This window comes from Notothenia rossii (assembly GCF_949606895.1).
Source record: "Notothenia rossii genome assembly, chromosome: 4".
In the NCBI taxonomy this organism is placed as follows: Eukaryota; Metazoa; Chordata; class Actinopteri; order Perciformes; family Nototheniidae; genus Notothenia; species Notothenia rossii.
The window spans coordinates 14,452,836-14,463,962 of NC_136902.1; the positions used below are offsets into that span (position 1 = coordinate 14,452,836).

General features: G+C 39.8%; 1 protein-coding gene across 2 annotated transcripts; it reads right to left on the minus strand.

Moving 5' to 3' along the window:
* Nucleotides 1-2,040: 2,040 nt before the first annotated feature.
* LOC307037328 (translocating chain-associated membrane protein 1-like 1) lies at nucleotides 2,041-10,555 on the minus strand. Of its 2 annotated transcripts, none has more exons than XM_079678127.1 (11): nucleotides 10,151-10,555; nucleotides 9,259-9,319; nucleotides 9,000-9,118; nucleotides 8,143-8,259; nucleotides 8,003-8,061; nucleotides 7,561-7,636; nucleotides 6,846-6,916; nucleotides 6,286-6,390; nucleotides 6,043-6,186; nucleotides 5,760-5,920; nucleotides 2,041-5,594 (listed from the first exon to the last, which is right to left on the minus strand). In XM_079678127.1, exons 1-11 carry the CDS (start codon nucleotides 10,268-10,270, stop codon nucleotides 5,521-5,523), a joined length of 1,107 nt encoding a protein of 368 aa, XP_079534253.1. In that variant the 5' UTR covers nucleotides 10,271-10,555; the 3' UTR covers nucleotides 2,041-5,520. The 2 variants fall into 2 exon arrangements, with proteins under 2 accessions (XP_079534253.1, XP_079534252.1); XM_079678126.1 differs by having other exon boundaries at nucleotides 7,552-7,636.
* Between the last annotated feature and the right edge of the window lie 572 nt (nucleotides 10,556-11,127).

Consider the following 11,127-nt stretch of genomic DNA (forward strand, 5'->3'; position numbering starts at 1 on the left):
AGGAATTTGTTCTAAACTGATGTTGCTCCCCAACACACAGACATATAAACACACTAAGTGATAGAAAGCTTAAATAGAGAGAATATTGAGTGGTGAAGGGGAAAAGCCATTAAATGAGTCGTGATGCAGGATGAAAATATACCTAATATTATCAAATTATATATGTTCCTTAATCTCTTGTTCCTCCCATCCAATCCTTTTATCTCTCCCACCTCTTTCCCTGTTGTCCCTTTTTTAACCTTTCCCCTTTAAATCAGGCGTCTGTTCAAATTTGCCTTTGCTGGCTCTGACGGACACTGGTCTCCTTTTCATAACACTCACACTTCCCTCCATTACTCTGCTTTGTTCTACTGTAAATCAAAGCTCCACATTGCTCTCCGCCTGGCTCTTTTCCTCTCACTTCCTTTACCATTTTGTCTTCACGCCCTCCGTCTGCTTTTCATTCCCATGCCTGTGATCCCTCCAGATGTTTCCACCCCTGCTACACTCAGTCCTCCATTGGTCCACACCTGCTCTATTGCTCACCTCGCACACTCCCCTCTCGGCTGTTCGCTCACAAAAAGACGTAAGGTCACCAACGTCTTAGACATCTCCATCGAGCATTATGGGTCCCTGCAAGTACACCTGGCTGGGAAAACAGCTGCTGCCCAATTTGCTCATCTGAGACAATGAATGACAATAACACTGAGGGACAGCAATACGTCCAAGAGATTACACGGACAGACATTTACTAACACAAAGGCACACGCACACACATGCTCCAGTCCTGCTAATTGTTGGCTATTAGTCTGCAAGTCTGGGATTGCATGTCTTATTAAATACAGAATTTCAAATGAGCTTCGTTAAATAAGAAAGTACTCTCCTTTTAATGAAGCTAATTTATATGGAAATTACATATAATACTGACGATTCAGCGAGAGATTTATCCTCATTGGATGAAGGAGAGGAATTAAGTTAAAAGAAATAAAGAGTTGAATAATGATTCCTCCCCCCCCCCCCTCTCGCTTTAGCAGGTCCCTGCTGTTGGAGTTATTCTGCAAGTTTGCTTTCGAAGCACACTAGAGGGTTCAGGTCATGTATGTTTGGGTTGAAGTACAGACATCTGTGTGTGTGTGTGTGTGTGTGTGTGTGTGTGTGTGTGTGTGTGTGTGTGTGTGTGTGTGTGTGTGTGTGTGTGTGTGTGTGTGTGAACCCCTGTCCTTGTGCTGACCCTGCAGAGCCCCAGCCTGCCTCTCTGGCTCCCACTGATCCATCATGCTGTCTGATTGCCCAGAGAAAACCCATTACTCTGAAACCACACAACACATTAGCAGTGAGCTGCAGGTGTCTCTCCTCGTGTTGTGCTCATACCTCACCATCCATGGACGCCGTTGTCATGTTTACAGTGCCCTTCTAGTCAAATTGCACAGTGGAGTTGAGGCAGAGGTCTCTCCCATCTGAAATTCACTCACATATTAAAAAAAACACATAATGCAAAAACATCAATAGCTTCATTCTGTAGGTTGACTGCATACTTAAATCTGTTTAAGAGTGTTGAGCTTCATACCAAGTGATAAGACATCATTCCTGTCTTTCTTACTCTGACTAGTGATTTATTAATGCAGGTCCGTATCTCTATGCCCCTGCAGACTGCTTCGGTCCCTCAGGCAAAAAGCTCAGCATTGCCCCCTGGTGGTAAGTAGCAAAGAAGTAGGGTTTGGCTAATGTTTTCTCACGTCCCCTGACACCATCCGCAATGGACAGCATAAATAACATTTGATCTCAAATAAATAATTAGGTGAAATACATGAAAAGGTGTAATGAACAAGTGAGAGGAAAGCCTCAAAAAACAATATCTGATGCACATCTCTGCTTTGTCAATGACCTTATTAGTGCTGGTTCACCTCAGAAGTGGATAATTATCTACAGTGTTCATTGTGTACTGTGCAATTCATTTTTTTTTCTCGCATGTAATTTTTTTAATACAAGGAATTTTCATGGGGACAGTTCAAGTGCTCAACATGTGGGTAGCACTTAGTAGTGAACAAATATGTTCAACAGTTTTGTGTAATGAATAAAAGCTTTATTCAAACATGAAATAAAAAAATAGTGACAGAGAAAAACATGATCAGAACTCACGAGAAGTTGCATAAATATATACCATCAGAGCAGTTCAGGGACAACATATTTGAAAAGGAAATATATCGCAACATCAATAATCAAGCATGAAATTAAAATAAAGGTGCATAATTAATCAATAAAACACAATAAATTGGTGTCTCTGCTGTGCAGGCCTTTTTTTTTCTTAAGTGATCTCATGGTCAAATGCGTTAAAGATTGTTGCCACCTAGAGGTTGCTCGTAGTGTTAATTCGTTGCAGCCTTTTATCGTTTTTACAAAATGAACAATTAGAAATAGAGCAACTGTAATTTGTAGTTCATTGATAATAAACGCAGAAACAGCCAAAGTGAGCAGTGTTATGGTGCTCCGACATAATGCATAATATGCAAAAAAGTGCATTCCTGTGAGATTATACAGGCATGGGGGCATGAACTGCAGAGCGGCTCCTGTTTCAGAGCCTATATGTCTGCTGATTGTTCTACAGTGTGACATCTGTTGAGCAAGACACATTTACAGATGTTTTCACTCTGCAACATGTCCATTCTACATCCGGGCCTGTTATCACAAGCATTGAAAAATACCTGTAACAAACTGGAACGAACAAACTGACCATTTGCTCCGCTGATGATATATTTAAACTGTGTGTGGTGTACTTCACCATCATAATACATGTGAAATCTGCAGAGTACACCTGCAGCATATTGTTAACTGAGCACTGTTATACAATTGAGTTCACTTTGCTCTAATAAGGCCATGAAGTTAAATAAACCTGTAGGCTAAATAAATGTTTACAGTCATACCACAACGTATATCAACGCTAACAGTTCAGCAAGCTTCATTCTTATATAAAAAACAATTCATATCAATATGGATGCAAAACAAATATTCACACGTGTGTACTGAACAACAGTGAATTTCAACAGTTTCCCCTCTATAAAAATAGCTTAAAAATCTGACACATATTTTAGTACAGTGTAGGGTTTAGTCAGTTTTTTTATCTTTTACATCTGAGACAGTTTAATAACAGGCTGGTACATAAGTCCTCTGCTACGCCTTTCCTCCTATGACACCGCCGTACCAAGACAAAGGGCTTTAAAGACTGTCAAAGTCCCGGTAACGATCGATAAAGCCCGCGAAAATGGATCGCATCTTAATCGCATCCCTGCTCTGGACTAAGACTCCAAACAGTCTTTGCTGCACAGAGTTTTACACGCACAGTGGTTTAGCAGTAGAGCAGGACTTCAGGTCCAACAGTACAATATGTGAGCTCCATAGCAATGTCAGGATCATTGAAAAGGTGAAGCCGGACGGACAGAACATGCCACATTTGGCAAACGGCAAACACAGAATCTCTCTCACACAGGAAAAAGGTATCTGAGGGGCAGACACATTAAACACATAAGCATTTAGTAACCCATAACCTATAGGAAATACACCAATCCACAATAGGGCTGCACAATATATTGTTTCTTTTTAAAAGCAATTCAGACTTTCTCGCAAAAGACTGCAAGGGAATTTATGAGTGAGTTAAAAGAGTATCAGTAGAAATTACACAATAAAAAGGGATTTTTTTATTTGTTCCTTTTGCGTTTCTATTGATGTTGATAAAATGTTCTTTCATATTGTTAATTTAAATAATTTAAAAGAAATGTGTTACAGTATACCTTAGTATCTGTTTATTCATTGTTAGTATTGTGACCGCGATATTCAACGTCATCGCATATCACCTATTTTCCCTATAATGTGCAGCCCTAATCCACAACTCAGCGGTTCACACACAGAAGCGTGTTGGAGACTGAGACCAACAAAAGTGAACTTAAGGAAATGATTGAGAAATACAACACAGGGCAGGAGTCAATCAACGGATTGTTACATTTCATGCACTGCACACAGGCAATAATTATTTTACGAGACAAGCAATAAACCTGGTTGTCATCACCGCCGTCATCATCATCATCATCATCATGATTCACTTTCACGCCCGGTTAAATCACATAGGCTACACAGTAGGCAAAACAATACTGTACACACATACACACGAGTAAGTGCACAGGCACACAAACACATCCCCTTACAAACACACCTCCCAATGCACCATGGGATGTAACTTAAACTTAAGTGGTGGATAGCGTGTCCCCTGATACCCGAGAATAAAAAAGCGAACAAAGAAGGCAAACAGAACGCAACACAAGCGGAACGAGTGATACAAACCACTGACAGTATAAGGACACTTGAAGAAAGATTGTATTGTTTGGATTAACTAAACACAGTTGCTATGTACCGCCGTGTCTGCTGGTTATAGCTTGTCAAAGCATATTAAATAATAACTATTTGTCGTGTATGGCCAAAATAAATGACTAAGACCTCTTGCAGTAGTTGTTAAAAGGCCACTGAATGCTTGTGTGTGTGTGTGTGTGTGTGTGTGTGTGTGTGTGTGTTTGTGTGTGAGAGAGATGCAAACTCAACAGCACAGGTAGGAACTAGCCATAAAGTCTTTAGCCTTAAACTGTCATGCATTGACATTACCATATAAAGGACTGAATCACAGCCTCGGTTTCTTGCTCAAGTTTCCAATCATGCCATTATAAAGATTGAACTGTATGCATACAGTACAGCACCACAGATGACACTGCAGCTTCCTGTTGGTAAGTCACCAAACCTGGAGGAACCCCTGGAACAGGGAGAAGCTGATTACCAGGCTAGTGATAAAAGCAAATGAAAATACAGTACCTCCACCTCGTAACATGTTGGATTTCAAAAGGCAGAAGCTGTCAAATAATGTCAGTAAATGATCAGAGAGTTAAGTACAAGCTGAAACTATGCAAAATACCTAAATAGCACAAGTATTCTGCTGGAGCAACTTATTTAGCATATTTCCCTGACAACAGAATATCAGAGTGCTGTCTTACAGAGAAATGATGGATTTATTTTGGGACTAGAGCTAGTGGCCTGTTTTTTAAGTTGAACTGAATAAGGCCCAAACTTGAAAATGACACGCCGTACTGTAAATCCTTACATTATCACTTTGTTGACCTGAAGTTAAAATGTCTTTAAACTTCTTGAGTTCCTTGACTTTAACTGATTCAATGTGAATTTAGTGGAGAGCTTAAAAGTACCTAGCGACCATAATTGTACACAAAAGGACACTTTGAAATCTTTCCTCTTAAAGCATCAAACCCAGCACTGTCCTGCCAATGTCCCATCTGCAGAAAGCCCACATTAATAATAAACGTTTCTAGCAGACAGTAACACTGAACTTTTCCAAACCCCAAAAGGACAGTTGTTTGATAAGGTTTCTTAGTGCGCTTACACATTTGTTTAGGAGAGAAGTAGACAAAATTAGAAGTTGTATAGAGACATCATTTCATATTGTCAGATCTCCCTCACTCAGTTTGTCTTTTTTCTCCAATTCTTCCAGCTCTATGAAGCTTTGGCTTTTCTTGCCCGTGGCGACGTTTTATCCTCAGACTTCAAAACTCCATTGGCAGCACCTCCTGACAAGACAAGGGACTAGAATCAGTCCTGATGAAAGCCATTTCAGATGTATATGTTCAACAATGAAAATATTAAAGAAACAATCTGAAACGAGACAAAAAACTGAGTATTGCATTTGACTTATTTGGTTTACTGAAAGGATGCTTACGTTTGTGAATACTCACCCCTTGTAGGCTCCCTTTTTTGAGGCTTGCTCTTTGGGCTAACTGCCTTCTTCTTTGACGCCTGATTCTGGCTGTGCTCCCTCCACTTTTTCAACTGGAAGTTGATGAATTTCCACATCATCCAAGCCTGTGTCAGGCAGATAGCAGCCAGACAAGTCATCCTGGTGGGAGGGTAAGATGCATTTTAAGAACTACAAAAGTTATTTCAATTGTGAACAGAAACCAAATGTTTTAGTTTGCTAGGTACGACATATTAAAACGTCTTCCTGTCATCTGCACTTGCCTTATGGTGAGCACATTGAAGTTGCCTTCTGCTAGAGAAAAGCCCTGGTTTTCTGTACGGGGCAGCCCAAAGCCAAACGTCAGAACTGAAAGAGTGAGGGTGAGGAGACGGGCAATCACAAAGAGTAGCGCCCACAGGGTGAAACTGAGAAGAAAAAAAGACAAGAGGTTGTTGAAATCAGTAAGGTGGAATTTGCTCATTTCGAAAATGACAGCTTGATTGTAAGATGAATGAAAGCAGTACCCCTTCTGCTTGTTCTCATCACTGAAGTAGAAGAGGCGTGAAGCGTGGAACAGGAGCTCCACCAGGTAGTGAGGGACCAGCAACACCAGGCCCAGTCTGTGGAGGCTAACACAGGGGAAGAGGAGAGAGGGATGAAGACACAGAATCAACTAAGACCTCAGCGCATGAACAAAGAGAGAAGACAACACTGAACATTATCAGATATAGGTACTAAACTTTAAACATACTCTTCTTACAGATACGGCTGAGAACACAGTGCGACACCACATGGTTTAATTTCCCATATAGAGTCAGCTGACCTGGCTTTACGTTTAAAGATTATGTCCATGGTGTTGTGTGAAAACTATAAAGAGGTCTAATACTGAGCAACCCCTGAGTCTAACTTTTGAGAAGAAAGAAAACTAACAATAACTTGTGTATTCTTTTTATACACTTTCCTGCAACATTAACAAAGTTTTATCACACACTGGTTTCAAATATGTATGCGGGATATAACTAGGATATGCTTCCTTATTTAATTCTCAGTGGAAGCCATGCGAACATTTAATTATTCCACTCACTTCAAGACGTAGGCACCGGTGATGTGGACAACGTAAAGGCAGATGTAATAGAGCTGGCGGGGGATGTCCTCCTATGGAAACAAAACAAAGGAGAGACAGAAGTTAGTAACAGCAGCAGCATCAGTAACCTCAAAGAGCACAGCTTGGTTTAAAGGATCACAAAATATTGTATTTAATAGTTTTATTTATTGCTTAGCGATTGATCTTAAGGAACAATGATTTTCTTCAAACACTGCTTGAATCAAAACACAAACAAGGCTAATTAAAACCCCTGTTTTTACACTATATGATACATCTTCTAAAATTATGTCCATACACACATACAATCCCTAACAACAACAATGGAGTAGAAAAAGCTTCTTTGCCAGCTTCTGCATGCTTATTCAAACAAAAAAACATTTACAGCTTGAGTATAGGTTCTGCAACAAAAGTGTTGTTTTTTTAAGGTATTCCTGGCTCTTAAAAACTGCACATCTGCAGAGTTGTCAGCTGATTCTTCATGGAGGCACATGAAAACACCAGCAGGGATTAGCGGAGGTTAGAGCGGACAACTGACTGAGGTATAAACAACTGCATTTAACACACTGCAGGGCCATTACATGTCTTCACCAATTAATCTGTAAAAAGGCTACACCGCAAAAACAAGACTGCTGATGTGAATAAATAAGTTGCTTTCAAGTAAAACCTTTTCTTAAAAAAGTCTTACCTTCCGTACTTTTTGAAAGTATAGTTCAGGAAGTGCATGGAGCCAATAGGCAATTTGGCAAATGTAGAAGAACTTGACCTGAAAACTAGACAGAGGACAGGTTGTTCAGAGGAGAGAGTCTGGGTGTTATTTCGTCTTGGGACAGAAGTTCATATCATATTAATGAACAATAGATAATGCTCCGCATGGTGCAATGTTCTGTAACTTCTATTAAAATACAGCGAGAGGTGCAACAAATGGCATATCAAACAACGTCTATGACTTTCAGAATGTGATATGAAAGTTAGTTTTTTTTTTTTTAGATCAATCCCATTATCATCTAATTCAAAAACAAGTGAAACAATACAAGTGTATAATTTATTTAAAAATAAGGGCTCAAAATACTTCTAAATGGAAAAACTTCCTCAGTAGAACTCCTTTATAATTGGATAATGTGTCAGTTTGTACTTACACCATGTGAGTGTGTGGGTACCCCTCCCATAAGAATGTAGGATTCGTTGCAAAGTCCTCCTGTGGGAGAAGAGACAGGACATCAGATACAGCCTAATGCATGCTGGGACAGAGTGTTTCTTTGACTCCTGACCGCCGTACCGCTGTTAGGATGCTGCAGCCCCAGATGAAGGAGAACAGGTAGAACGCTGCCAACTGTCCAGACTCGTTGAACTTGCTGTGTTTGGTTTTTGATAAATGCAACCTCCTGTTCATTTTCTGAAAATGAACAACATATTACACAAGGTGAACACGTAGATTAATCACGTTGGGGATATTTGATTCTTCCTTTTCTAACTTTGAAGTGTGCGTCACTCCTTTAGTTAGTCATATCTCATTTCAAAACAAAGATATTGGTGCATTACATTCCACAATTGACTTGTGAGGAAAAAGGGTTTAAGCTTATAGAACTGCATGTTACAGAGTTACAGCTGTCGTGCTTCAAAATGAATATAATTAACATCAATGAAGAAGAGGAATATTTCAGCAAGCAAAACCTTGACTTATCTTTAGAAGAATTTCCTCTTTGTTGAAAGTCCAAAGGTTTTTATTTTTGGAATCAAATAATAATGATAACCACTCGGAACTGACATCAAAGATAAAAGAAATCATCTTTTCATGAACATCTTTTCAGTTATTATTGTTTATTCCGCATGCAGCTAGAAGTATTGGATGTGATAACTTAAAAACATCTATAAAAGCCTTAGTCATGGATCAGAACAGAGCAAACACATGAGCGTTATTTGATGTGTTTCAAATGAAAAACTAGACCAATACATCTGACAGTGTGCAGGCTGAGAACATAGCGGCAGAGTGATCCTTCGGCACAGTTTGTTTCCCTCATGGCATGTTAATACTCAAAGGTAAAAATATCAAAATAATAGGTAGCTGTGTGCGTACAATAAAAAACAATGTGAGCCAATATTATGGCTGTGGAGTTTGGATATTAATGTACTCACATCCAGAATATATTCTTGTATCAAGGCATGAAGGATGACTGCAATAAGCAAATAGAAAAACACAGTGGCCACATCTTTAGGGCCGTACTGATACAGGTTCACTGGATCACTTTTCTCATCTGAAACAAAAGAGAAACACAAAGTTAATGCCTAAGCAAGCTGAGCATTTTTCCAGAAAATGTTTGCAGGAAAATGCAGTTCAATTTCAGTGATCTTAAAAAAGCTGAAATGAGTACTATTACTGTTAAATTGAGCTCACCAAGAACTTGTGTTACATTGTACTGGACTGTGATGAACATGATGGCGAACTTGGCTGTGACCTGGGACACAAAGAAAGAAACAGGATCAGATTAAAGAGTTTCTCTCTGATCACGAAAATGTTTCATACAAAGAAATCCAAGCCTTTGGTTAGTTAACTCACACTGAAATAAACATGGGAAATAACTCTTACCTGTTTGGGAACACTACTCTTAGGTGTGATAACTTTCTTCAACATGTGCACATAATCATCAATTCATGCACATACAGATTTAGATTAGTAAAGGACTGTCGTGATAGTGCAACATCCTGAATTCAATGATAACCATAAACGGGATCTGGGAACATCCAGGGGCTCTAGCAAAATTAGGTATTTTGTAAAGTCACTTTCATTGTTAAAATACCTCTAACCATCAGTAATGGTATTGATAATGTATACCAAGCTTTATAACCCAGCATTATCTTAAAGGTAAATATTGACCATGAGTAAATCTGATCAATTTAAACAATATTTATTTGGGTGTGGACAGGTCAGAGTATTGTTCCATTTAAATTCAGCTATACTTTATCTATCCAATCTATCCAAAATTGCTGGTAGTTAAATGTGTAGCATGTAGGCAGATATTTAGCCTGGCTATGTTGTTGCCAAAGGCCAGATACATGTATTGATTTCCATCGGAGGCAATGCATTAGCCTGGTAAAATGACCTGTTAGCTGTGCCAGTGGGCCTCCTCGCCATCTTCTTTGGCAATCAGTGAGACACATGAGAAGGGAAGGAGAGAGACACACTATCGCCCCCCTGCCTCTGTAGTGCTGCTGTCATGTCAGCTAACGATAGCAGCAGCCGCTAACATCACTCTGCTAACCACAGCTCCTGTCCAAGCACACAGTACCTCGAACATCAGGCCAAGGAGGATAATCATGGCCAAACACGACACCATGTCGGCGTGATTCTGGATCACAAACTCGTGGCTCAGCACCGGGGGACTCTTGTTCTTCTTGCGGAACCCCATGGCTCACCGATGCGGCTCTCCCTGCTCCGGGCTCCGTGCTTCAGGCTGCGCTAGTTTCCCCTCCCGCTGCACGGCTGCTGTTGGCGGCCTCAACGGTCCCAACGGACGGCTGTTTGCTGGTCGCTGCAGTCCGGACACACAGTGAAACGCTGCTTTAAAAACAGTCATGAAGATGCATCGCACCAAACTAAACACTACAGCACAACACCCACTTTCCCTCTGCCTGGTAAAATCTGATGACGGGTCCTCCCACTTCAGAACCCCATTCATGAACCGCCCAGTAGCATTGACGTAGAAGGAGAACCCAGGCCCGTGGTGCGTTCAGGGACTCACATTGGTATATATAATTGTACTTTTTTATTCTATTTTCATTTTGCTACGAAGAACCAGAAGCTTTAACTCAATAATTGTACCCTTGTATACATAACTAAATATAATCTGTAAACCAGGTAATTGAAAGCCAGATTAAAACGAGAGGTATTTAATTTCCTTTAAAAAATACAGAGAGAGCTCTCAATTCTGATATTCAGATGCACTGCCAAAGTTAGGGGCATATCCGGGCATAACATAATAATAATTTTTAAAAAAACAGGAGAAACTAATCAATATCCAATGAGGTAAGATCAAGGCAACTTATTAATAAAAGGACTTTAAAAGACAGGCTACAGACGTGCAGTGTCTTTTCTGAACAAGTTATAGTTTTCTTATTGACTTTTTAACTAAGTATAACAGGAATTGTAGCAAAACCACTAAATACCTTCATTCAGCAACTTTCTATATCAAAAATGTCGGAAATATAAAAAAAATGAAATTCTGATGTTTTATTAACCTTGCTAAAGATGGAATTAAATTCAAAC

Excerpts from the sequence above, each read along its gene's own strand:
- LOC307037328 (XM_079678126.1), bottom strand. The coding sequence starts at position 10,270 with ATGGGGTTCCGCAAGAAGAACAAGAGTCCCCCGGTGCTGAGCCACGAG. Across the intron at positions 7,637-8,002 it reads TACCCACACACTCACATGGT|TTTTCAGGTCAAGTTCTTCT; the intron begins GTAAGTACAAAC and ends TCCTCTGTCTAG. Across the intron at positions 5,595-5,759 it reads AAAAAGGGAGCCTACAAGGG|GAGGTGCTGCCAATGGAGTT; the intron begins GTGAGTATTCAC and ends TTGTCTTGTCAG.